The 25,727-nt window shown below is 64.9% G+C and overlaps 3 protein-coding genes across 8 annotated transcripts in view; 1 reads left to right on the forward strand and 2 right to left on the reverse strand.

The window, feature by feature from the left end:
• Positions 1–240: 240 nt before the first annotated feature.
• LRRC8E (leucine rich repeat containing 8 VRAC subunit E) lies at positions 241–6,585 on the reverse strand. The gene is given in 5 exon segments (XM_047850365.1): positions 241–464; positions 467–2,609; positions 3,373–3,515; positions 5,086–5,208; positions 6,525–6,585. Coding segments are annotated over 3 exon segments (2,379 nt in total). The 5' UTR covers positions 3,511–3,515; positions 5,086–5,208; positions 6,525–6,585; the 3' UTR covers positions 241–366.
• On the forward strand, positions 4,618–16,095 carry PRR36 (proline rich 36). Its single transcript, XM_047851038.1, has 6 exons — positions 4,618–4,622; positions 5,094–5,281; positions 12,378–12,477; positions 12,681–12,793; positions 12,898–15,045; positions 15,244–16,095. Exons 1-6 carry the CDS (start codon positions 4,618–4,620, stop codon positions 15,753–15,755), a joined length of 3,066 nt encoding a protein of 1,021 aa, XP_047706994.1. The 3' UTR covers positions 15,756–16,095.
• A 2,872-nt stretch (positions 16,096–18,967) lies between these two features.
• The window catches only part of EVI5L (ecotropic viral integration site 5 like), a 29,374-nt gene continuing 22,614 nt past the window's right edge, over positions 18,968–25,727 (reverse strand). For 4 of the 6 annotated variants that reach the window (XM_047849877.1, XM_047849878.1, XM_047849874.1 and 1 more), the window contains 8 exons: positions 24,677–24,817; positions 22,973–23,119; positions 21,499–21,639; positions 21,255–21,410; positions 21,006–21,152; positions 20,815–20,910; positions 20,639–20,734; positions 18,968–20,464 (listed from right to left, as the gene is read on the reverse strand). In XM_047849877.1, the coding sequence (XP_047705833.1) occupies positions 20,180–20,464; positions 20,639–20,734; positions 20,815–20,910; positions 21,006–21,152; positions 21,255–21,410; positions 21,499–21,639; positions 22,973–23,119; positions 24,677–24,817 (1,209 nt within the window). In that variant the 3' untranslated portion in view covers positions 18,968–20,179. The remainder of the gene's footprint in view (positions 20,465–20,638; positions 20,735–20,814; positions 20,911–21,005; positions 21,153–21,254; positions 21,411–21,498; positions 21,640–22,972; positions 23,120–24,676; positions 24,818–25,727) is intronic. The other 2 variants (XM_047849875.1, XM_047849879.1) reach the window with 1 other exon arrangement.

The following is a 25,727-nucleotide window of genomic DNA, read 5'->3' on the forward strand; positions in this document are numbered from 1 at the left end:
GTTGAAATCCCATTGGGATGTGCCTCACCCCCACATACGGCAACTAATTGAGCTAGAATGTCCGGGGGGAGGGCAGGACAGCCAGCCAAAGACACAGGTGTGCTTTTGGTCTGAGACTCCTGTGACTGAGTTGATCCCTCTACGACGGTCCACCCAAATCCACAGCCTCCTGTCTCTTCTCGGACAAACCAATCCCAGGATCTTGTCTGGACCTCCCCCCCCCCCCCCCCCCCCCCCAAGGCTGATGTGTCTGCTCCTCGTCTCCTGGCCTGGGCCCTCTCGGCCACCTCGCTTGAAGACGATAGTAGAGATTCTGGGGTGGAAGCATCCAGAAGGCCTCTACCCCAACCTGCCCCACCTTTCGCTTCATTCCTCCTCCATTTTTTCCCGCACCTCCGCTGGCAGGCCCTCGTAAAGGGTGTCCTCCACCAGGAGCCCCACTCTCTTGAGCCCCACACAGTTGCAAGTTCTTCTGGCAGAGCCTCCAAGCGGTTGCCCTTGAGCTCCAGGCGGCTGAGGGCCCTGAGGGCCCCCACCTGGGGCGAGAGCTGGCTCAAGTGGTTGTAGCCCAGGAGCAACGTCCGCAGCTTGCGGCAGAAGAAGAGCTCCTCCGGCAGGGCCTCCAGGGCGTTGTAGGACACAGCCAGGTGCTGCAGGCTCTGGAGGAGGCCCAGCTCGGGCGGCAGGGAGCGCAGCCCGTTGTGGGAGATGTCCAGCAGGCGGAGGCCAGAGCACAGGCCGAGCTGGGTGGGCAGGGTCTCCAGCTTGTTGTGGCTGAGGTAGAGCTGCTCGAGGCCCCGGAGCTTGCGCACGTGCTCGGGGACGTAGGCGATCTGGTTGTGCCACAGCCTGAGCGTGACCAGCTTGCGACAGTGCTGGAAGCTGAGGATCTCTTCGATGGACCGCAAGTGGTTGTCCTTGAGGTCAAGTTCCTGCAGCGCCCCCAGGCTGAAGATGGCATGGGGGATGCGCTCCAGCCCGCAGGCCACCAGCTCCAGCTCCCGCAGCGCCGCCAGCTTCTTGAGGCTGTTCAGGGCCAGCAGGCGGGCCCCGTCGTTGTGCAGACTAAGCCGCTGCAGGTGCCCGGCCACGTCGGTCACGCTGGCTGGCACCTTGCCGGCATTGCTTCGCAGAGACAGCACCTTGAGCTGCTTCAGCTCCCGGAGGCTCTCGAGGGTCGCCGCCCGAGCCAGCTCCGGGGGGAAGAGCCCCTCGAGGTGCAGCTCCTCCAGGCCACGCAGCCCGAACACCCACAGGGGCACCTCGCGGAGCTCCTCACACTTGACCCGGATGACCTTCAGGCGGTCCCGCAGGAAGATCTGCAAGGAGAAGGGCAGCCGGGCGGGCGAGTGAAGCAGGCTGAGCTCTTGCAGGTGCACCAGCTGCGAGAGGCCCGGGGGGAAGGTGACGTCGCAGATGGCCTCCAGCCGGAGCGCCTCCACCTCGCTGAGCTCGAAGACGGTGTCGGGCAGCCCCGGGAGCATGCAGAGGGCCAGCTCGAGCCGGCCGCGGGCGTTGCGCTGCAGCTTCTGCCGCAGCTTCTCGGGCGTCCACTCGTGGTTCAGGTTGAGCTGCTTCAGGCGGCTCTCGCTGACCTCGGAGAGGAAGACGGCAAAGCGCTTGGAGTAGAGGGAGTCATACTGGTCGATGAGGTGCAGCATGAAAGCAAAGTCGTTCTTGACGTCGGGGATGTCACCCATGCCCGTCTCCTCCCGCACAGAACGGAAGGAGTACTCCTTGAGGGGCCGGTGGAAGAGCCAGTAGAGGGTGTAGAGACAGGTGATCCCATAGACGCACACGAAGGAGATGTAGCAGAAAGCCAGCTTGGAGAAGAGGTGGGCCTTCGTGTGGTTGCAGCAGAAGCTGGCGTAGCCCGTGACCTCCGAGGTCTCCACCCTGCAGGCCACCAGGAAGCTGATCTTCTCCACGTAGACCAGGTTGTAGACCAGGATGGCAAAGAACTTGCAGACTTTGAGCACCGTCTGCCGGATGTACATGGTGTACAAGATGTCCCCCTCTTCCACGTGCACGCGGAACTTCTTGACCTTCTCAAACAGGGCTTTGGCCTGCTCACCCTCCTTCTTGTCCAGTAGGGTGACGGCTGGTGGCTCAGTCACCACCTTCTCGGGCTCCACCAGCACCTTTTCCTTCTCACCCTCATTGGCTTTTCCCGACCCCGCCGAGGCCTCCACGGTCGCTGTCGCCCGTCCGGTGGTGGGGCCCTTCTGGTTCTCCCCAGAGACCTCGGACAGGGCCCGTGTGGTCCACGGAGAGTCGAAACACTTGCCCAGAATGGAGATGAAGTGCTCGATCTTGGAGCTGGTGCCGGGGAACTTGAACCAGAAGCTGGTGCAGACCATGAAGATGAGCGTGTGAATGACGACCAGGTAGGGGAAGTACTTGGCGTACCAGTGGAGGGCTGTCTCGTAGCAGAGCTGGTTAATGAAGCTGTACTGCTGGAGGTCCAGATTGTTCTTGAGGCCGCTTACCGCCCGGAGGCCCCCCATCTGCTCGGAGACGCCCCGAGGCAGCAGTTGCTGGCAGGGGGCCTCTGAGAAATTCTCCCGGAGTTCGTGACTGGGCAGACAGATGATCTTGTCCTGTGTCACCTGGGAATGAGGGGGAAAGAGGGCCAGGGAGCTGGGATGGCCTGCACGGTTGGGGGGAGAAAGGCAGGCTGAAGGTGGGAGACCCCAGTCCCTGACTGTCCCCAGCGGGCTGTGACTTTGGAAGAGTCACTAAACTTCTGAGACTCAATCTTTGTCTGAAAAAAAGGAGTTAGGTTGAATTGCATCTTCCTTCTCCCTCCCGCGCCCCCCCCCCCCCCCCCCGCCGAAAGATACTGACCTCCTAATCCTTAATACCTGTGGACAGATAGTCTTTGCAAAGCAGATGTGATCAAGTTAAGGTGGGGTCATTAAGGTGGGCTCTAATCCAGTGCGACCGTGTCCGTATAAAAAGGAGCCATTTGCACAGAGACCCGTGCGCAGAAGGGAGATGAGAGAAGGCCTGAGGCCACCAGAAGCCAGGAGAGAGGCATGGGACACATACATGCTCCCTCACAGCCCGGAGAAACACACAACCCTGTCAACCCTTTGACCTCACACGCTCGGTCTCCGGAACCGTGGGACCAGAGCAGGTAGCCCTCCGGAATATCCGGGCCGCGACCCCACACGCCCCGCCTCTCCGACCCGCTCAAACAGGCCCCGCCCCTGTAGGTCCCGCCCCCACAGGCGGGCCACACCCGGGCCCCGCCCCCTACGTGCCCCGCCAACTACCCGCTCATCCGGGCCCCGCCCCTCTCCACGCACCCAGGCCCCAACCCCTGCAGGCCGCGCTCCATCCAGGCCCCGCTCCTGCCTCGCGCCTCACCTGCAGGGTGCAGCCGAAGACCCCGATCATGAGCATAGCCACGGTGAGGTACTCCGCCAGCACGTCCCACCAGGGTTTGAGCACCTTGAACGCGGGCTGCTGCTCCGTGAACTGCTTGAACTCGGCCACCGGAATCATCTTTCCTATGGGAGAGGAGGAGGCAGGGGTTGCAGAGACCCTCAAGAAGGGGCGTCTGGTGGTGGACCCCCAGAGGAGCCAGACACACGCCTCTGCTCCCAGTTTGTGCTCTGCCCTGCCCGAATCTGGCAGAAGGCACGAGCTGTGTGCCCCCTCTCTCCCCCAGACCTCACCTCCTTCCTGAAGCCAAGCTACTACCGTCTCACCACATCTGCTCCCCGGGATCCCTGCCCCCCCTCTGACGCCGCTCGCCCTTTCAGAGGTCAGGAAGGGCAGTCCACGGAGCCGCTGTCCCCCAGCTTGCCCGAGTGGCCTTCCAGAACCCAGCCATCTCCCACCCTTGATGACTAGCCCAAACCACTCGCTCTGCCGCTCTGACTCCAGACACCTGCTGTCCGGACCGCTAGCCTCTGCTGTCTCTGCCACTGGGCCAGAGAGCGTCTGAGGCTGAGGACTTCCGGGGTGTGGGCCCCCCACCCCCTTCAGGGGCGCTCCGGGCACCACCTCCAACCTCCAACCGGAAAAGCCGGCTGGAGCCTGGCTCTGGTTACAGGGCCTGAGGGGCAGGGAGGGGCAAAGCTGAAGGCTGGTCAGTGGAGGGGAAGGAGGACTAGGACACCTGGGTTTCTAGAAGGATCGGTGCCCAGAAGCTGAGGCAGACGACAGAAACCTGGGCTCTGACTGGGAGGGTGGGGGGTCGCCAGGATGGCCGGAGGGCAGAGGATCAGGAAATGGAAAACTCAGGGACAAAGCCAGAGTGACACCTACTGTCTGGGCTGGGGCTGGGCTGCCAGGCTCCTGGGCGGCCAGCCCGCTCTGTCTGTCCCTGGGTTTCACTTTAGACCAAGGTATCATTATTTCAGATACGGGACAGCCAGGAGCGAGTCACGTGGGGGCATGGGCCACAAGCTGGGACATCACCCTCCCAGAACAGGCAGCTGGGGAGCCTCCCTCCCCCTCTCCCGGAGGCTGGACGGAAGGAAAGGGAGGCCACAAGGCCCCCACTGCCTTTTGAGGGGGCTCCCAGGCTGGACTGCCTCTCACAGCACTCTGCCTCCCTTTGCAGTCCCCAGGTCCCTGAGGCCTGGGGTTGACTCCCGGGCGGGGATGAGGTAGAGACGGACAGGGATGCGGGCTGTAAGCCCTGCCCACCGGGCTGAGGGCGAGGTAGTCCACCACACCTTCTAATCCCTTCAAAGGCCCTCACATCGGGATGGCAGGGGCAGGGCCCCCCTGACTCAGGCCCTGACTCACCCAGAGCCGGGCACAGGCAGGGGGTGCACAGACAGAGCACGGGCTCCCTCCCACAATGCCCCATTCCTCACTCTCAGTTTGATGCCCTGTCCTAAAAGAAAAGCTGAGTAGAAGTGCCCCAGCGTATCAGTGCCGTCAGCCAGGAATCTTAGCAGCAGCACCCTGGGGGCCACGTGAACAACGTAGCCACCAAAAGGGACACCTGGGGGCATTCTGGAGTGTGCATACGGATGCAGGTGGGTACCCAGAGCCGTATACACTGGGCTGAGGGGAGACCCAGGACCTGTTCCAGCCAGCCACCGTTCTCCCTGCCCCGGGTACCTGTGAAGGACACGGCTCCGCTGTTGGGGCTGCGACAGAAATGCCACGTACACAGGCGAGGACCAACTTCCTGCCTGGGTCCATCTCGCAGTGGCGGAAGCTGCAGTATCCACCAGGTCAAGACTACAATCAAAGGCAAGACGGCGGCGACACCGAGGGTCCCCAGTGGATGGCCCAGTGGCTCCCACGGAACAAGGTATATACACAACGCCATCAGAGGCAGACACTGGGGTTATCATTATCTGTCTCCATGACTCAAACTCGATGGTCTGAACCTGCCATTAAGCTTCCACAGACACAAGGCTGGCCCCCCCTTTGTCTGAGCAGGGCTGGCGGGAGGGCCCTGGGCAGAGGGCTCCAGGGATGGGGAGCCCAGAGGAAAACAACAGCACGGCCATATGCAACTTATGGCCACCAGATGCTTCCGGTGCCTCCTTTAATCCCCACTCTGGGGGAGGGAGGGCACCACAACCCTCATTTTCCAGACTCAAGGGGAGGGAAGGAACCAGCTGAAGCTTTCACAGCTACAAGCGGTATGTGAGGCGTGACTCCCAAGTCTCATCTGTCCCCTAGCGCCCTGTCTGCTTCATCTTGGGTGAGAACCTCTCGCTGGGATGCAGCATCTTTGCCAAAAGGAGCCTGGAGGAGAGTGTTCTAGCAGAGAATGTTCTAGCAGAGAAAAGATGGGCGGAGGGCTGCTCTGCAGGGCAGGCCCTGGGGGTTCTGGTCGGCCTGGGACCGGGTCGTGCCCCCTACCTAGCCTCAGCTCTACTATCCATGCCTCACCCCTGCGTCTCCCCTCTCAGACCCTCCCTAGGCTCCCAGCTTGCCTCCTGGGGGCAGTGGTGGGTGCTCGGGGTCCAGCCCCCCTCCTCACCCACAACCCTTGCTAAAGGGCAAGGAGGACACAGGGGTAACTGTCAGCCCTGAAACGGGCTTTGAAGCACACAGGTCCAACCTTTGACTTTTACACAAGAGAGACACTAAGGTCGGGGGTGGGGGTAGGGGTCCCCTAGTAGCAGATCTTGGGTCAGGCCCCAGGCCTGGGGACTCTCCACCTAGTACTTTTCCAAGCCGCCCAGCCAGGACTTGGGAGTCAGGGAGTCTTGAGGTTTAATAGTCCCAGGGAGGGCAACTTGGTAGGGACCCCCAGTGGTAGGGTTCTGGGGCGTCCAGGGGAACATGGCCAAGACCCCATGGGGGTCTCCCCCAGCCTGCTGATCTGTCCTTGGCCAGGCTGGCCTGCTCCCTGACAGGCGCCCTAGGTCTGGCCAAGGCCGAGTCTCTCGCCGCCTCCACCCCCTCCCCAGCTCCTTGAGTCCCTGGCGGGCGGGCCGCGGGCTCAGGCGGCAGTGCCGGCGGCACCTGGGGCGGTCCTCACGTGGGCCAGACCCCCACCCCGCCACCCGGTCCCCAGGGACGGGGAGCCTCCTACTCACCGCTCTGGCTGGGACGCTGGGCCCAACTCCTGGGTCCCTGGGAGCGGAGCAGCCGGGACTCCCGCAGAGTTCCCGGGCCAGCCTGGGTGAGTCAGGGCGGGCGGGCGGGACAGGAGCCCGGGAGCCGCCCCGCCCGCCCGCCCCGGGGACGTCTCGGCTCCGCCTCCCCTTGGGTCCTCCCAGGTCGCCCCCTACTCCAGACGCCAAGGGATTGCGGGAGGAGGGCAATCCGAATCCAGCTCTCCACGATCGTGGAGGGTGAGGGGCGGGCCGGAGGGCAGAGGTCTTAGAACTTTGGGCTGGGCTGCAGCCAGGGAAACTAGGGGGGCCCCCCGGAGGCGCTGCGTGGCTCCCAAAGCCGGCCTGTGGGCCCCCTTCCAGGATCTAAGCTGTAGAGACCCTGTCAGGAACAGGTGAAGGGCCTCTTCATCCTTGCCCCCAACCCCACCCCAAGGGCAGCCACCTGGCCTTGAGGCACAACCAAATCCAGAGGAACAGAGTCCAGGGGAAGGGAGGGGGCTTCCCCTTCCTGCTCTGACCACCCAGCCAAGGGAGGATGAGCAGAGTGGGGTGCTTACCTATCTGGCCCTGCCCAGCCTTGAGACCTTCTCCGGACTTCGGGGGATGGGTGAGCTGCTCCCAGGTCTTGGGGGCGGCACAAGGGCTGGAAGGCTCTGGGATCTGGGGCTGGAGTCCGGTCTGGGAGGGCAGCTTCTAGAAAGGATGGCTGCCTCCCCACCCCCACTCATCCCTCCCTGGCCTAGAAGGCCTGAGCTGGCTCTTACACTGGCAAAGCACCCTTTCGGCCTGGAGGCATCCGGTGAACTTTGACCCGTTCTGTCTGCAAAACTGAAGGGAGAGGGGACCTTGACAAAGTGGGGGAATGAGACCCCTCCCCCACGGGAGGCTCACGAGTTCACTAGACTGGAGACGTCCGAGACCCGAGGCTTGAAACCTCGAGGATTGAGACCCCACCCCCTCAGCTTGGGTTCCTCTGCGAAGCCCTGTAGTGGGCGCGACCCTTGGAGACCCGGCCTCTTTGAAGTGTCTGTGGGCTCCACCACAGGCAGCTCGAAGACAGACAGACAGACAGACAGACAGGAGGCCCTCTTCTCTCTGAGAGCGCCCATGCCCTGGTCTACAGCTTTATGCCGGGGTGACCATCCTGATACACATGGCTTTGCACACTTGTACAAATCGCCGAGGTCACTGTGACGGCAGGCCCATGACTGCTGTGTCCCCAACCCTTGGGATGGTACCTGGCACACGGGGTGGGGGGGCATTCAGTAAATGACAGGTGGGTGGACGACTGAGGTGTCGTCTTAGGTGCAGACCCTGACACAGGGAATTGGAGGCAAACGGTCCACCTGGAAGGTGATCCCAGGGCGCCCTGGAAGGGGGGGGGGGGTAACTGGGAAGTGACACCGGGAAAGGAAGGAGGCCAGCAGGCATCCATGAGGGTAAACGGAGCAGGTTCACAGGCAGCTGGGGCTCTGTTCTTCTGGGAGACAGTGGAGGATACACCGCCAAGTTGTCCAACCCAAGGGGCGAGGGGGTTGAGAAGGACTGACCGTCAGCTCCTGTCAGGCTGCGGGTTGCTCTGGAGAAGGGGGGGGGGCGGAGGGGACTCTGGGGAACCTGCCACAGGTGTAGACGCCCCAGGAGAACAGCCAGGTCACGGGACACACGTACGCACCACGCCTTCCAGTGATTCTCCCGAAGGACCGTCTGCTTCACACCGCCATTGGTGGCGCGTGAGTGTCCCCCCCCCCCATCAATCACACCCAGCCTTTAAAAAGCATTGTCGTAAAATACCATGACGTAGAACTTACCACTGTCACCGCGGTGAAGTGTGCAGTTCAGCAGCATTGAGTGCACTGACGTTGTTCTGAAACCATTTCCACCGTCCGACTCCAGAAGGCTTTTCATTTTCCAACGCTGAGATTCTGTCCCCGTTAAACCCCGGCCCCGGCCCCCTGCCTCCCGCCACCTGCTGTCTGTCTCTACCAATGTGACTCTCCTAGAGAGCCCGCGTAAGGGGAATCCTACCGTGTTCATCCTTCCGTGACCGGCTTCTGCCACCGAGCACGCGTTGCCGAGGTCTATCCGTGTTGTAGCAGGTGTCAGAATATCTTTCCTTTTTAACGCTGAAAAATATTCCGTTGTGTGGCTGGACCACATTTTGTTTATCCATTCATCTGTCGATGGATCCTCTACCCCTTGGCCGTCGTGGATAGTGGTGCTCTGCACCCAGGGGTGCAAATATCTCTTCAGGTTCCTGCTTCCCATTCTTTGGGGTGGGATTGCTGGATCATATGGGCAGTCTGTTTCATTTTTTCGAGGAAACCACCGCCCAGTCTTCCACAGCGGCTGCACCTGCACCATGTTCCCACCCGCCGTGCACGAGGGCTCCCATTTCTTCACATCCTCACCGACACTTGTTATTTATCAGCCAGCTTTTAAGGTTTTGTGAAGGGGAGGTAGTTACCGATCGCTGCCGAACAAATCACCCCCAAGCCTAGCAGCTTAACACAACTAGCATTTATTGTCTCACACAGTCTCTGAGGGTCGGGAACCTGAGAGTGAGTGTCATGGGTGGTCACACCCATGGGAGGGTCACACCTCCCTCTTCCACGGGCCCCACATATCACTGATTTGCTTTCTGACACTACAGATTAGCCTGGATTTTCCAGAATGTTATATAAATGGAATCATGCAGCGTGGTGTGTGTGTGTGTGTGTGTGTGTGTGTGTGTGTGTGGCTTCTTTTGTTCTGCAGGATATTTTTGAGATTTGTCCCTGTTTTGAGTGGCTTGGTACTTTGTTGCTTTTTATTTATTTATTTTATTTTTTTAATAAAGTTTATTCATTTATTTTGAGACAGAGAGAGAGAGAGAGAGGGAGAGAGAGAGAAACCCAAGCAGACTCTGTGCTGTCAGCACAGAACCAGACGCAGGGCTTGAACCCATGAATTGTGAAATCATGGCCTGAGCCGAAACCAAGAGTCGAGGCTTAACCAAATGTCGAGCCAAACCAAGAGTCGAGGCTTAACCTGGGCCACCCAGGCGCCACAGTAGTTTGTTGCTTTTTCTGGCCGAGGAGTATTCTACTGTCGGGTACTCTCTGGTTTGCGTAATCCGTCCCTGTTGATGGACATTTGAAGAGCATTCTTAAAAGAAGGAGGAGCCCAGATCCCAGTGAAATGCAGAGTGGGTTCAGAGTAGCCTTGGAGGGGCCTTGCGCTATAAAAGGTGAGGGGCAGGCATCTGGGGGTGGCCAGTGGATGTGACTTCCTCGGAAGGGCACTGCTGGTGAATGGGTGGGTGGGCGGGGGGGGGGGGGACCAGGCTGCTGTCATGCCAGAAGGGGCTCACACAGGTGATGCTGGGAAGACTTGGGGAGGAGGTGAGGCCAGAATGATCTACTCTGGAGGGCAGCGCCCTGAGGAATGGTGAGGGGGCACCTCTCCCAGGCTGGAGGGAGGGGTCATTGAAAGGATAAATTCCAAAGGGTTTTGACCTTGGCCTCTCTCTCTTCCATTCCCCGAACCTCAACTGAACTCAGTCGCAACTCCTGAGGGGAGAAAGCCAAACCCCTGCTTCCAGCCACACCCTAGTTGAGTCTATCTTCCTTGTCCAGGTTCAGCCAGGTGCCAAAGCCCCCCACGCCCCGTCCTGTGCACGAAGCCCCCCCAGTTCCAGACAGTAGTGAACTGCTCCTGTGTGGGCATGCAGGCATGTGATGGGCAAAGGGTTGGGGCAGAGGGCGCTGGCTCTTTGGGATGGGGGAGGGGGTGGCTCAGTCTGGACAGAGGAGGTATCAGAGGTAGAAAGCACTGTGTGTGTGTGGGGGGGGGGGGGGTAGGTGTCCTAGCAATAAGCAGAGATGAAGGAGGGCGGCCGGCTCTGTCTTCCCACTCCTACCTCCCCCTTGCCCCAGTCCCCTGTGGAGGTCCTTCCACGGAGACCCCTGCGCGGGCTGGGAAAGGCACCTCCCACTCCCACCGGCTGTGCTGGGCAGCCTCGGACAGGGTCGTCTCTGCTCCTTCAGGCACCAGTTTTGACACCCCCCCCCCATTTGACTCCCCCCCCCCCAAAGCTCGGCTCTGCTTGAATGCTTTTGCTGACTTGACATAGGAGCATGTCGGGGGGGGGGGGTGCCCTGCCCTGCCGAGGGCTCGGAGCCTCTCACAGTTCTCTCTCCCCGCCCTCCCCAGCCTTCCTCTCTTCTTGTGTTCTCCCAAATCCGAGCCTACCCCTAAATTCCCACGGCTGCATTCTCTCCGTGGTCCGCCTCCCGCAACCAATGTAGCGGCTTCCTGGGGTCTGGGAAAAGCCTTGGATAGGAGAGGGGCGGAGGCCCGCGGGGACCCTGGGGGGCCCGGCCTCCGCTGTCGAGAAGGCGAGGACTGGGACCAGGGACACTGAGCGGCAGGATTGGTTGACTGGGCACGAGGCACGATGGTCCCGCCCCCTGGTTGCCAGGGCCCGGCCTATCCGCGTCCAGGCGGGCATCGGTCGCCAGGTGGTTGGGGTGGGGGCCAAGGCAGGTGTGTCTGTTGGGAGGAAGGGGCCAGGCCCCGTCGGGACCCCAAGGGACTCCTTCCCGAAGCCCCTGCGGCTGGGAGTCTGGGGCCCTGCGGTGCGGCGCGGCCGCGGAGAAGCCGCCCCTCCTTCCACCGCGCCTCTCCCTACCGCCCCCGGCGCGCTCCCGCCCACCGCCTCCCGGGTCTGGATCGAGCGCGCGCGCCCCCGTCTCCCCTTCCGCGGCCGAGGGGCGGGCCCGGCTCCCCGCGCCACCGCCCGCAGCCCCCTCCCCTCGCCTGCCGGCGGCTCACGCCAGCCCCGGCGCTCCCGCCCGGCCCCACCCCAGGCGACCCAGCGTGGAGAGGCGGGCGGCCAGAGCCCGAGGTGAGCGCGGCGCGAGCAGGTGGAGCGGGCGGAGCGGACCAGGGCCCGGCTGGGGGAGGGGGACGGGCTCCGGACGCGGCTCTTTGTCTCCGCGAGCCCCTTCGCGGGCCGCCGGGGCCGCTCCTCCTCCTGGCAGGTGCCCGCATCCTCGGGGAGGGCGCTGGGGGCCGGGGAGGGGACGAGGGCTTGCGCTCCCGTCCCCCTCAGCTGGAGCCTGTGGCAGACCCCCGTCCCCGAGGCTGGTGGTCCGGGTCTCTGAAGGGGCGAGGGGTAGGGGCGTGGGTCTCGGGTCCTGAAAGGGAGCCGAGGCGGGTGGGCTGGGGCAGGCAGGGCCTCTCAGCTTTGGAGGAAGGCGGTGGGGGTGGGACCAGGGGACCACCGTGAGCAGCTGGGCTGGTGAGTGGGTGTGTGGGTGGGAGGGAAGTGGATCGAAGCCGAAGTGTGGGCGCCTGTGGGTGGGGAAGGAGCAGCGAGGTGCCGGGACCCGGGTCCCTGCAGGCAGCGTAGCAGCGCAGGAGCTGGGATGCTGATCTGTCTGTCTCCTCATCAGGTGCGGGATGGACAAGAGGGACAAGGGCAGGGCAGGGGCCGCCACAAGGACTCCGGCTTCTCGCCCTCCCGGCCTTCCCACCCCCAGACCCCCGGGGTCTCCTCGACCCCCTCCCCCAGTAACCAGCGCGGCGCTCCGAGTTCTGGGGGCAGCGGGAGCTGCAGGGCGAGGGCCCCTGGCCGAGCGAGCTGGAAGTACCCGGGCAGCCGCTCTCCCGGAGGCTGCTCCCCGGGTGGGATCAACTCGGAGCGCTGGGACAGGCCCCCGGAGTCCAGGTATCCCGCCCTCTTTGCCCCCATTCAGACCCCGTCTTTCTGTCCCCCCTTTCCTTGTGAGGCTGCTGCCTCCCCTTCCTTTCCGGAGGCACCGCCTTGACTTGGCCTTCTCCCCGCAGCCTCCAGGCCCCCAGCTGCTGGGAGAGGGGAGCGGGCCCCTGCCAAGACCCCAGGCCCAGGCTCTGTCTCTAGCCCGGGACGTGCCAGCGGGACCACCAGGTAAAATGCCTCTCCAGTCCCTTTGGCAAGGGCTAGTGTCACTAACTGGAAACTTTCCATTTTACACATGAATTGGGGGAGTGGGTGCATTTGCAGGTTGCTGGGCACAGGTTGCGTGTCCCCAGAGAGGGCATTGGTGGGAACATGCAGGCTTGGGAGAAAGCAAAGAGTTCCTTCTTGAGCGCGGCCGCTCCTGTCCCTAGGCTAGGCACTCTTGCGCAGAAGGGGCTTCGGCCCCCAGCTGAGGAACCCGTGGCCAGAGGAAAAGCCCCAGAAACACCAAGAAGGAGCCCGCTGAGCGCCGGGGCACGGAGAGGTACGTGGCCTGGGGAGTGTGGGGTGGGGAACGGGGTTCCTGGGCAGTGAAGGGGACCAGCCTGGAAGTATCGGTGACCCTCTGGCCTTCTACTTCGTCCCCAGACTCTTCCGGGCCCTCCCCAGGCGCCCCTTCCCCAGCCACCTCCCGTCGGTCCCGGGCTGCAGGAGCTGAAGTGGGTCTCCCTCGGGCAGCTCCGAATGCCCGGCCGCGGCCTCCGACCGAGGCCTCCAGGAAATCCGTGAGCAGTACCCCGCAGCATGGTGCCGCGGAGCCGAGCCCCGCCACCAGGAGGCGACCCAGCGCCGGCGGAGGTCTCCAGAGGCCAGCCTCACGCCCCTTAGGCTCCAACGCCACTCCTCTGTCCTCCCCTGCCCGCTCCGGGGCCTCGCCGGGTGGAACACCCCGGGCTCCCGGGCAGCCCTCGCAGCCCTCGCAGCCCAAGGCGAAAGGGCTGCAGGCTCTACGCCCCCGCCAGTCCACACCCCCAAGGAAGAGCGCTACCCCCGCGCCGGGCTTTTCTCCTCCGATAGCCACACCCTCTCCACCCGGTTTGACTGCACAACTGGCACCGCCTCCGCAAATCACAGGCACTCCCCTGCCGGCCACTCTCCCTCCATCTCCACCGACCACGCCCCCTCCTCGCTCTCCTACCTGCCCCTTGGCCACGCCCCCTCCCCTAGCCCCGCCTTCCTCTGCTCCACTCGCTCTGCAGACCCTCCCCTCTCCGCCGGCCACACCCCCCTCGCAAGCCCCACCCACACACGTGGGTACCTCTTTTCTGGAGGCATCCACCTCTCCTACGGCCGCTTCTCAGGCTTCATTCTCTCCATCCGTGTCACCCCCTCTGCAGAGTATGCCGCCAACCCAAGCTTCTCCAGCTTTGCCCTCTCTTCTAACTCTCCCCTCTCCCTTGGCCACACCTCCTCTGTCGGCTCCTGGATCACCAGCCACGGCTCCTCTACCACCAGCCACCTCCCTTCTACAAGCCTCTTTGACTCCAGCAACTTCTCTGCTGAATCCGCCCTCTCCCCAAGCCACACCCCCTCTGCAGGACCTTTCTGCTTTGACTACTCCCCCTCCACGGACCAGTCCTTCCCTATCTCCTTCCCCACTTCAGGCTATGCCCTATACAGTGACCACACCTCCCACGCAGGACACTTCTCTGGCCACATACCCTCTACAAACCTCTCCCTGCCCTCTGACCACCCTCTCTCTGCAGGGTTCTCCTTCTCTATGCTCTCCATTTCCTTTGGCCTCACCACCGCTGCAGGCTCCGCCTTCTCTCCTGGACACGCCCCCTCCACAGACCCCACCTCATCTGGCCACACCCCCTCCACAGGCCTCTCCCTCTCCGACCCGGTTCTTTACAGAGGTCCCACCCTCTCTGGCCTCACCACCTCTGCAGGCACCTTCTCCCCTAACCACGCCTCCTCCACAGACTCCAATTTCCCTGGCCACACCCCCTCTACAGGCCACACCCCCTCAGGCCTTCCTCCCAGTTCAGGCCCCACCGTCTCTGCGGGCCCCTCTCCCCCCTCCGGCTTCACCACCTCTGCAAGACCCTCCCACTCCCTTGGCCACTCCCCCTCCCCAGGCTCCACCTTCCCTGGCCTTGCCTCCTCTTCAGGTTCCTCCCTCTCCCCCTACCTCACCCCCTCCGCGGACAACTCCCTCTCCCCTGGCCACACTTTCTCCTCAGGCTCCACCTTCCCTGGTCTTGCCTCCTCTCCAGGCCTCTACGCTCCCTTTGCAGGCTCCTCCCCCGCCCCTGGCCACGCCCCCTCACCAGACTCCACCTTCCCTGGCCCTACCTCCTCTGCAGGGCCCTACTCTCCCTTTGCAGGCTCCTCCCTCGCCCCTGGCCACACCCCCTCAGGCTCCACCTTCCCTGGCCTTGCCCCCGCTGCAGGTCCCTCCCTCTCCCCTGGACTCACCCCCTCTGCAGGCCCCACGCCGCCCCCCGACCCCAGGTCCCGATGCCCCGATCCCGGGCCCACGGCTGACCCTGGCGCTGGCCCCGGCTCCGCCGCCACCGCCCTCCCGCAGCCCGTCCAGTACGCTGAGCGGCCCGGATCTGGCGGGCCACAGCAGCAGTGCCACCAGCACGCCGGAAGAGCTGCGCGGCTACGACAGCGGGCCGGAGGGCGGAGCCGCCGCCTCCCCTCCCGCCGACGCGGAGCTCGCCGCCTGCCACCCGGCCTCCTGGAGCCGAGGTCCCCCTCCGCCGCTGGCTGTCCGCAGCACCCCAGGTAAGCAGCCCCCTGACCTCGCCGAGCTGTGGGAGGAGCGAAGTCCGGGGATGGTAGGAGGGCGGGATGGGAGGCGGGGCTTTCCAGCTCGCGGGCAGGGCAGTCGGGTCTGGGGCGGAACAGGGAGGAGGGGCGGGGCCTTGCGGCGGGAGCCCAGGTGCCCGCCCCTTGAGCCCAGTCCAGCCTCTCTCTCCGCAGGAGCGCCTCTGCCTTGGCCTCCTTCTGCCGGGTCAGGCTCCGCTGACGGCCTGTGCACCATCTACGAGGCAGAGGGGCCCGAGTCGGCGACCCCCGCCCCAGACGCGCTGGATTCGGGTCCTGGGCCCGGCGCGGGTGGTGGGAAGGTCGTGGCTGGAGCAGGCGCGGGGGCGACCTCGCGCGGCGCGAAGCCGGCGCGCCTGGGCGAGCTGCCGCTGGGGGCGCTGCAGGCGAGCGTCGTGCAGCACCTGCTGAGCCGGACGCTGCTGCTAGCTGCGGCCGAGGGCGCCGCGGGCGGCAGCGGCGGTGGCCCAGGGGTTGCGGGGGCTGGTGGCGTCGCGGGGGGTGCCCGGACTGCGCTCAGCGACGCCGAACTGGGCCGCTGGGCTGAACTGTTGTCTCCCCTGGACGAGTCCCGCGCCAGCATCACCTCGGTCACCAGCTTCTCCCCGGACGACGTGGCTTCCCCGCAGGGTGACTGGACGGTGGTAGAGGTGGAGACCTTCCACTGAGCCAGACCCTTAGCCCCGCCCACCATACCCATCCCTGCCTTAGGACCCGCCCTTCTGGCTACGCCTCTGTGTCTTAGACTGCCCGCCTGTCTGCTCTCCTTCGGGAGTCTGGCTCCCGTTGGATTGGACGTAGCCCCCTAGAGCCCTAGATTTTGGGTCAGGCTCTCGACCCACCCACGCCTGTGGCCGAGGTCTTTCCCCCGAGCCCCGCCCCTTTGGCCTGGAAACACCCCGACTCCCCTCGAGCCCCGCCCCCTCCCTCCGCTTAGGCTCCGCCCCGCATCCTGTGTCTTGTCTACCACGCGCTGCCCGAGTTTGCAATAAAAGCCGGGACGCTGCAGCCTGTGCGCCTTCGAAGTCGCCTAGGGGGTCTGCCGCGGGGCGGCGAGAGGGGCTGGGCCTGCCGGTGCTGGAGGCTGTGCGCGAGCGGGTTGTAGCTCCGGCTGAAGGCCTCCCGCGCCCCACGCAGATGTGCCTCTTTGCTAAGGAAAATGGGCGCGTGAGGCAGGCTTGGGGTGGGACCTGGTGCTGAGTCCCCGGCGCGGCGCCACCACGCACGTGCGTGAACGTGGGCTTTTTCCTGTCTGACTCGTGGTGGACAAGTTAGGCGCAGGAGCGGCCCGGTGGAATTGCCCGACCACCGGATGGCTGAGCTGAGGCGTGCCCAGCGTTGTTGAACGACCGAAGCTCTTCCTATACTCCCCTAAGGGAGCCGGCAGCTCTTGCGGGGAGGGGGAAAGTCGTGCAGGAAGGGCTCGCCCAGGTCCGGGGGCGAGGGTGGGGGACCTCTTCCTGAGGCCCCCTCGTCACGGTGCGCGCCCCTTGACCTCGCACGCCTCGCACGCCCTGTGCCCACATGCCGAAGGGAGGGGGTCGTCTAAGACCCAGTGGCGATCTCCGTTCCCTCCTGCGCCCTCCCAGCCCGCGGGCACACTGCCCTCCGCTCACCGAGGAGATTCCGATGCAGAAGGTAGGTCTGCAGCTGCGCCCAGGACTCCTCCGGCCCCGGGGCTCTAGGGTACGGGATCCTCCTGCGTCAGGCTTCCTTGTCCCTGGGGAGCCGACTGTGCTGGGAGGGTTCTGCGGGAAAGGAGCAGCCTCTCCCAAGGTCGGGTGGGAGACCAGGAAGTCCTCACGAGGCCCTTTTGTGCCTCCCAACCCCTGGGCCTCATCTTCCCCTCCATCTCAGGGTGTCCTCCTCAAGCCCCTCCAGCCAGACAACCTTGCCTGGGCCCACAGTCGAGAGTCCTCAACAAAACCGCCAATCTGTCTTCACCTGTTTCCCCCATCAGAATTCCTGTCCTTCCTCCTGCAACTGAGTCACCTCGACCCTGGACCCCTTTAGCCCCACCCAGACCCGTCCTCCCCAGTGTCACTCCAGAAAATGCCCAGAAAAAGGCCCCTAGGCCTTTTCTCCCTGAGGGTCCTCCCTGGTGGGGGGGACCACAATCCGCAGAGCAGGTAAAAGGACAGAGTGGGACCCTGTGTCGGACCCTTAGCCCTGTCTCTGTCCCTAGACCCAGTCCCTGTAGTCCACCCTATAGCCACGTTCCTGTCAGACCTAATCCCGAAGCCCTGCCTGTCCCCACCCCTCATGTCAGTCTGGAGTCCTGGGAGAAAGTCGGCCTTCTCCCAGTGGGACCGGGCACCTCCACCCCTAGGGGCCACGCTCCCCCACTCAAGCTCGGTTCAGTGGCAAGCCACAGAGATTCCCTTTCTAGCTGGGCCCTGCAAGGACCCAGGTGTCCTTGCTTCCAGATGCTAGGACAAAGTCAAGGGTAGGGGCTGAATCCTGACATGTTGGGCAGCCAGGGCATCAAGACCACGCCTCTAAGATGGAGCAGGGCAGAACCTCAGACACTTCCCCCAGGGCCCTGCCCCACCCCCGGAGCCAGCTGGGGTGGATGACCCTGTGGGAGCAGGAGGGGTGGCAGCCATTGGGGGGAGGGTGTCTCAATGTTAAATCTGTAGGCTGGGAATGGTGCGTGGAGACACCATTGTTGAGCCATGGGTCAATATGTGGGACTTGGCTGTCCTGGTGCATAACCGGTGTCACGCCTTGCTCCCTGGCGGGTACCAGGTGGCAGTGGGTAGGGGCACTTTGGGTGCAGAGGGCAGGGCCTGGTTGGCATCTGCCTGGACTCAATTAAGATTCTCTCCCTGGGAAGCCTCCCTTTGCCATCCCTGGCTCTGCCGCTCCCACCCCCACCCCCGCCCCAGGAACCTGCCTCAGCTCCGTGCGGAACCCCCCTACGGACTCTGCCTCTCCAGGCCTCCTTCCCCCAGGAGAGCTCCTGCCTACTCACTGTCCCTACTGTCCAGCTGTTTGGGTTCTGCCCTGGCCTCCTGATTGACCCCCAACACTGTGGTCCATCTGATGGTGCCCCCTCCCCTACCTAAGCCCTCCATGGCTCCTCAGTGCCCTCAGTTCAAAGCACAAATTCTGGCTCCCGACTGGAGAAGCATTTCTCAGTCTGGCCATGCCCGCTCTCTCCAGTTCCTTCCTCATAGGCATCATGTGCCTCCTCTGACCTCGCCAAGTCTCGCTTTCTGCTTTTGCCTTTGGAGAGAACTCCATCCCCCACCCCGCCCCTTCCAGGAAGTCTTCCTGGATTCTTTTGGGTACTCACCCCACTGGTAGGCAGGCTCAGCCCCCCACCCCCACCCCCTTGTCTGTCTCCGCCACACTGGGGACCCCGCAGAGCTGGGCACAAGGCAGAGCACGTGGAAGGCCTGAGGAAGGGTGTGAGGTTGAACAAACCCCAACCAGGTCCTGTATCTTCCTGAAGCCCTGGGGCCCCACATGCCTCCACGTCTCTCCTGGGAGGCCCAAGCATATTGTCCAGGTGGAAAATCAGGCCCCCCATCCAATACCTCCCCCCTGTCACCGTCTCCAGAGCCACCCTTCTGAAAATAGCATGACATAAGCATCCATCTGTCAGCCTGACACCTGAAGTCCTTTGCAACTTGTCCACCCCCCCCCCACCGTACTATCTCTCCCAGCCCCCACACTTTTGTTCACACTGAGCCAACGAGTGACCTTTCCTCTCCCTTGCTGTCCCCCAACCCGGGCAGCCTCTTTGGCACCCCTGCTGGTCCCCTACCCCTGATTCTCTTAAACTGTGGGGCAGTCTGATGTCCTCTACACTGCTTTTCAGGACAAGGGGCTCACGGCTGCTTGCAAGCCCCCCAGGCCTGTCGCACCTTGTCTGTGACTGTGTAAATACACTTTATTTTCCATCTTTCCCGCCTGGGCGACGTGTGGAGTGTGAACAGGCAGTGTGCAAAATGGTGGTGGGCAGTGTGGGGGGCGCGTGGGAGAGCCCCGTGGGCGCCCACCCTGGTCCCCAGGCTTTTGTAACACTGAGGAGTGGGCAACCGGGACGGGGGAACTGACCATGGGTCCCCACCCCAGGAAGCGCCAGGGAGATTGCTTTTGATGCTGCTCCGGGCTCCAGGAGCACCGACAGGGTCAGGCCCGAGGGTCGCAAGGCCCTGGGGGCAAGGGGCTGGGGGCATCGTTGGACTTTGGCACCGTTCTCAGCTCCGACTCTGCAAAGACCACGGGACCACCATGAGCAGCGGAGGGGAGGTAACCACTGGGAAGAGTCCTCCCCTGGGGAGGGTGGGGCTGGGGCCACAGGGAAGGAAGGGATGAAGAGGCTGGGGACCCCCTTGGAGAGCAGGCTAGCTTGGGTGGGGGAGCCTCTCCCTCGTTGGCCAAGACAAGGTGATGGGAGTGTCTCACACAGGAATATGGGGGGGCGCTGGGGCGAGGGGGGTCTCTTCACTTCCTTGCAGCTGCTCTGGCCCCCAAGAAGCAGGGACAGTCACTGCCCACGCCCGGGCTGGTTTCCGCTGTCCGCTCACACCCCAGGTGGCCCTGCACACAGTAGGGGGGACTTTGGTTTCTGCTGCAGGGGCCATGATGCCTGCACCAGGCAGGAAAGGCCAGCCTGGCCATCTGTGCCCAGCCGCCAAGGGTCCCCAGGGGCATCGTGGGTTGGTAATGTCCAGCCCAGAGCCGCCCCCCTTCTTCTTCAGGCCTCCTTTAGCCCCTGGGCCCTTCCCAGCAGGGCCACCCGTGTCCCAGAAGAGGGACTGCTGGGAGGAGGGAGCTTCCTGCGCGTCCAGTCCTGGGACCTCCGGGTCGTCCCCTGCCCTGGCTGTTAAGAGGGGCAGACCCTCCCGGGAACTGGACCCGGAGGGGTACAGACCAAGATGGGTAAACACTGCTGTGGAGAGTGGGCCTGTCGGGGGACCCTGAGGATCCTCAGCCCGCGGCCCTACCCTCTGCGCCGCGCCGCTCTGGGCCTAGCCCCCGGGTGGGCGGGACCACGGAGCGCACGGAGTTTATCAGGTGTGGCCCCAGGCGGCGGCGGAGCGGGTGGTGGCCCCCTGGCTCCGGCACGCGGGGCTCGGCCTCAGTTGTCCAGGCCCTGGCTGTAGGGCGCGGCCAGCTCGTCGGCGTCGCTGTCTGAGCTGCCCTCGCTGTCCTTGGCCGGCCGCTCCAGACGGCGGAAGAAGCGCGCGTCGCGCGGGGACAGCGGGTAGAGCGCGTCCTGCAGCGCCGCGCCCACGCCCACGCCCACGCCGAGCAGCTCCTCGTCGGACGACGGCAGCGAGTCCTCGTCCAGGTGCCGCGCCAGGCCCAGCCCGTCGAAGGCCAGCGGGTCCTCGAAGGGCGGCGGGCCCTTCAGCAGCCTCACCTGGGGCGGGGAACCGGCGCGCTGAAGGCGCGGACGGACGCGCCCACGGACGGAGCCCGGCCCGCCAGGCCGCTCCTCCCGCGCCCTCCCGGGCGCCGACGCCCGAGCGTCACCCGCCGAGGACACGCGGGGCTTCCGCCCGTCCCGCGCCAGCCGGGGCGGCCCCGCGCTCACCTCGGCCTTCAGCTCCTCGATCTGGTCCTTGAGCTCGCGGATGTACTGCGACGAGTCGGAGTGGTTCAGCTGGCCCTGGATGCGGCCCTCCTCCCTCTGCGGGGCGGGCCAGGTCACGGGGGGTCAGGGCCGGGCCCGCCCCGGGGCCCGTCCCCCGCCGCCGCCCCGCCGCTCACCTGGATCTCCAGCTCGGCGATGCGCTGCCGCATCTCGGCCACCGCAGCCATGCTGTCCGCCTCCCGCAGGCGCACGGCCATCACCTCCTCCTTGCTCTGGGGGGGGGGGGGGGGCAGAGGGGGCGAGGGCGCGTCAAGGCGCGCGGCGAGGCGGGGGCCGGGCCGGGCCGGGGCGGCGGGCGGGGGCGCACCTTGCACTCGGCCTCCGCCTGCTTCCGGCGGCTTTCGCTCAGCTGCGTCTGCAGCCCCTTGTTCTGCGCCGCCAGGTACTGCAGCTTCTCCTGCAGCGCCGCGCGCTCCGCCTCCACGCGGTTCAGCAGGTTGCGGTGGATGTGGTCCTGAGGGCGGCCGGGGGGCGGGGTCACGGCCCAGCGGCGGGGCCCACCCCGCCACCCACCCCCTTCCCCGGCCCCCGCCGCGGCGCGGGCGCTCGGGCCCACCTGCGTCTCGAGCTCCACCACGCGCTGCCGCAGCTCGCGCCCCTCGGCCAGAGCCTGGGCCTCGCGCAGACGCACGCTCATCAGCTCGTCCTGCAGCTCGCCCAGCACCAGCTTCCGCGGGGACTCCTTCCAGCGGCCGCCGCGGGACAGATGGGCCTGGAGGGGGCGGGGAGAGGCGGGCGGTGCGTCTCCAGCCCCGAGGGTCGCGCGGGCCGCTCCGCGCGCGTCGGGCTGGGGCCCTCACCTGCCAGGTGTCCGAGAGCTCCTGCAGCTGTAGCTTCAGCTCCCGCGCCGAGGCCACGGCCTCGCCCTCCCGCACCTTGAGCGCCTTCAGCTCCTCCTGCAGCCGCGCCACGTTGTTCTCGTCGGGCAGCGAGCTGTTCCGCTGCGGGGCGAGAGGTGGTCAGCGCCCGGGGCGGGGGAAGCCGCGCGTCGGGCGGCCCTGCCTGCGGGACCAACACCCCTCCCTCGCGGTCTTCTGAGCTCCACCCCGGGCACCCCGGCGAGGAGGGGTTCGCCCCCAGACCCCGGGATACACTGGGAAGGCGGCCCAGGCCCCTGGGGAGCAGACCCGACCCCACGTGGCCCCGGGCCTAGATCCGCAGAAATCCTGCCGGCGAAACGGCACCCGCTCTCACTGGACTGTCTCAGGGTGACCCCCTAATGCGTGGGTCTTCCATAAATGTTACTGCTAATAACACCAGGTAGGCTGGGATAGGGCGGGTGCCCCGCCACGTGGGAACCCGAGATCACCCCCTGGGGCCCGTGGTCAGACCTGGAACCTGCCCCAGCAACAGCCGAGAAGGTGTGGGTCACAGCTCCCTGTCCCTGTTCCTCTCTCCCCCAGACCAGGACAGGCAGCCCCTTTCCTTGGAACAGGCCGAGGGACAGTCTAGGCCTAGGCCTAGGCCTGGCGGTTCCAAGGGCTCCAGTCCCTTGGGTCAAAATCCAGCTTGCTGCTAGAGGTCCTCACCGCCCCCAGTTTGAGTCTGGGAGCTGGGGGGAGGGTGGCAGGGTCTCCTGGTGTGCACATTTCCCTCTGATGTGGAGGGAGGTGGGAGGGAAGCCCTGTTCTGGGCCAGCTGGTGGAGCCTGAGAGGCCCATGGGGGGGTGGAGACACCCCACTTGGGAGGGTACCCCAAATAGTGCAGGCTTGAGGGAGGTGGGACATGGCTTCTGCCTGGTGTGAGTGCGTTCTGCTGCCCCCTGCTGGCTGGGGCACCTCTTTCCCAGGGCTTTGTGGGAGTTGAGTCAACATGGAGTCAGGGTGACAGCAGTTGAGGAGGGCCCAGGAGGTCTGGGGCGCCCTTCAGAGTAGCAGGTGGGAGCAGGTGATCTCTGTATGGAGGTGGGGAGGGGGAGAGCAACCCCCAGGGGCCCTGGCCTTCCTTCCCACCTCCATCCCGGACCCCAGGGCCTGTGGAGACACAGGCAGGTGGGACTGGCTATCCAGGAAGCCTGTGAAAGCCACCACACTGCTGTCCCTTGAGGAGTCACGCTGCTTTGTGTGTGCCCTGATGTGTGTGTGTGTGTGTGTGTGTGTGTGTGTGTGTGTAGATATCCAGGGCAGGGGGGCTTGACATGCCCCACTGGGTCTGTCTGGTCACCCCTTCTCAACTAGGGCCTGCTCATGCACCTCCAGAAGCACGTCTGGTCCCTCCACCTCCCCTCCTCCACGGTCTCCCCAACACCTGCCCACTTGCCGGCCCAGTCGCACCTTCTCCATGTCTAGAACCTTGTCCTGCATCTCCCGCAGGGCCCCCAGCGTCTCTGTCTCCCGCAGCCGTGACTGCTCCAGCTCAGTCTCCAGGTGGGCCACAAAGTCCTCGGTGAGGCGCGGGTTGTCCTGGGGGCAGGCAGAGGGCTGCAGCTGGGGGTCAGTAGCCTTCCTGCCAGCTGGCCGCAGGCCTGGGCTCTGCCCGCCCCCCCTCCTCAGAGCCCCTGGGCTGGCAGAGGGGGCCGCGGCTGCGGTGGTGAGGAGAAGCCCTGGATCCCCTTCCCTGTGCCTTCTGCCCCCGTGGGGAGGGAGCTGAACACCATCATGGGGCTTCTGATGCTCGGTGCCTAGGGATGGAGCCCGCCTGGCTTAGCCTCTTTGCTGGGAAAGCCACAAAGTGGGGACCTTCTGCAGGGCTCTTTCCAGGGCCTCAGGCTGGCTCCCAGGCTTGCTGGGGTTGGGTGGAGGACGGGTTCTCCCAGGCACGTTCCCCAAGGTGAAGTCGGCGCCTAAGCACAAAGTGGGGCTGGGGCATTCTTGCCCCTCCTCCACCTCCCTCCTCTCGCCGCACCCTCGTTTCAAAACAGAAAGGGGTGGGGAGACTGCTGGGATCAGGCTCTCGCTCAGGGCCCAGAAGGCTTCTCAACGCACGTACCCCAGGGTGAGCCCCAGGGGAGTGGATACCCGCCTGGTGGGTGAGGGAAGCAAGCCCTGGGGCTGGAGCCATGGCCCCATCTCGATGCCTGGAGGCCCGGGAGGGTGGTTCTCCAGGAGGTGGTCCCAGCCTCTCCTGGCTGCTGGCCCCTTCCCAGGGGAGGGCCCGCTCGCCGCCCTTGGCTACCGCAGGTCTCCGAGATCCACGGGTTCGAGGGGCCCTCCCTTGGCTCGCGTGGGCCCCGGGCCCCACGCTGAGCCTCAGCTCCAGCCCCAGCAGCTATCTCCCTGCCTCACCCGCCTCTGCAGCTCAGGGGTGGCAGGTGGCGGTCTCTCTGGCCTGAAAGGGGTCATCGTGCCAAGGCCGGGATGAGCCCAGCCTTTGTTTCCCCATCGGCCTTGCTGCCGCCAGGGCTACGGTGCCGCTGGCAGGTCATGGCAAAAGGAAGGTGGCCTGGGCAGAGCCAAAGGAAAACCCGAAAAGCCACCTCCTGGAGAAGTGAACTCTTCACGGTGCTCTCGCTTGAGCACCCCCCACTCCCGCCACTGACCCAGAGTTCATGACCCACAACAGAGTCGGGCTGCCCCCTCACCCCGACTCCGCCAGCTCAGAGCGGTGAGCACAGACCGGACCCTCTTCTGAGGACAAAGTGCTGGGCACTGGAGCGGGGAACCCTCTCTGTCTCTCGTCCTAGCTCCCATCCCGCATGGCTGGCCCCCGGGGAAGCCCACAGCCCTTCAGACCTCAGGGACATGCTGGACATTCCCCTAGGGAATCACAGCCACATCAGCTGAGGGAGGGGGCACTGCAGGTGCAGCCTGGTTCCCAGGGGCCCTTGCGCCAAGGCCGCCTCGTGCTCAGTGTGGCAGGCCAGATGCCTCACCGGCGGGTGGGACGTGGGTGTGGGGCTGTGGGGGGAGCCGCGTCCCCTCCGGCTTTCTCCGTCCCCCCTGGCTTTCTCCGTCCCCCCTACCCTGCCTGCTAGGAAGTAACCGGGCGGGTCCAGAAGGCCGGGCGGCTGTGGTGCGGGGCCCCACCCGGCCGGGTACCTGCTGCTCCTGAAGCTGCCGGATGGTGCTCCGTGCCTTCTGTAGGTCCTCGGCCGCTGAGCTACACTGCTGCCGCACCACTGCCAGCTCCCGCTTGATGACGTAGTTCTCCTCGGCCTCCTGCGCCCGCGTCACCTGGCCCTGAGCACAGCGAGGACCGGATGCTGTGGCCCTCCGCTCACATATGGCCCCCCCCTCGGGCCCACCCCAGGGGGCGGCCCAGAGAGGGAAGGAAGGGGACGAGGTCTCCCGCACTCAGAGCCTGGGATGGGGAGCCCCGCCGGGCCTGGGCACGTGCGGAAGGGCACAGGGAGGAGCCTGGAGGGGGAGAGCCACCCCGGGGCCCAGGCTTTGTGGCGCCTGGAGAAAGCCCAAATGGCAGCCCCTTCCCCTGCCAGCTCCTGGCTCTCGGCCCCTGCCCCAGGTGGGGAGAAAGGATCCTTACTTAGGCCGATGGCACAGCAGAGTCTGGGCCCCACTGGTGAAGGTGGGGGTCTGGAGGCAGCCAGGGCCCCAGGGACTCAGGGACAGCCCCTCAGGGCAGGGCTGGGAGGTGGGACGTAGCTCTCCTACAACTCTCCGGTCCTGGCATCTGGGGCCCCCATCTACCCAGGGCGAAGAACCGCCCCCAGCCTGATCCCCCCCACCCCAACCAATTCGGGCTGCCCCCCATTCCAGGCTCGGAGCCATCAGGTGGTGGGCAGAAGCTTCCAGATAAAGCCATTCAAGGTGAGGCAGCAGCAGAAGCAGGTGAGAGATGGTAGGCCTTGCAGGTAGGAGCGGAGAGGAGCGTGAGGGGTCAGAAGGGGGGTGGTGGGGGTGGTGGTGGTGGTGGTGGTGGTGTGTGTGTGGTAGAGAGGCTCAGTGCAGTGCACACACCAGGGCCTGTTGCTGATATAGCCTCAGGGCCCCCACCTGTGTCCCCCGGAGGGCGGAGGCTTTCTGCACACGTGCATGGGCTTACACTCAGACACGCTCACACGCACCCACACACACTGTGCTGTCACGCGCACACCCCTCTTCCCCCCTAGGGAAACCTTTGTTTCCCCTG

Source organism: Prionailurus viverrinus, chromosome A2, assembly GCF_022837055.1.
Source record: "Prionailurus viverrinus isolate Anna chromosome A2, UM_Priviv_1.0, whole genome shotgun sequence".
In the NCBI taxonomy this organism is placed as follows: Eukaryota; Metazoa; Chordata; class Mammalia; order Carnivora; family Felidae; genus Prionailurus; species Prionailurus viverrinus.

What these genes read in the sequence shown, in the direction of transcription:
- PRR36 (XM_047851038.1), top strand. An exon ending in AGTGGCTCCCACGGAACAAG is followed by an intron (nt 5,282 to 12,377) that starts GTATATACACAA and finishes TTCTCCCCGCAG; the next exon opens with CCTCCAGGCCCCCAGCTGCT. An exon ending in CGTGCCAGCGGGACCACCAG is followed by an intron (nt 12,478 to 12,680) that starts GTAAAATGCCTC and finishes TCCTGTCCCTAG; the next exon opens with GCTAGGCACTCTTGCGCAGA.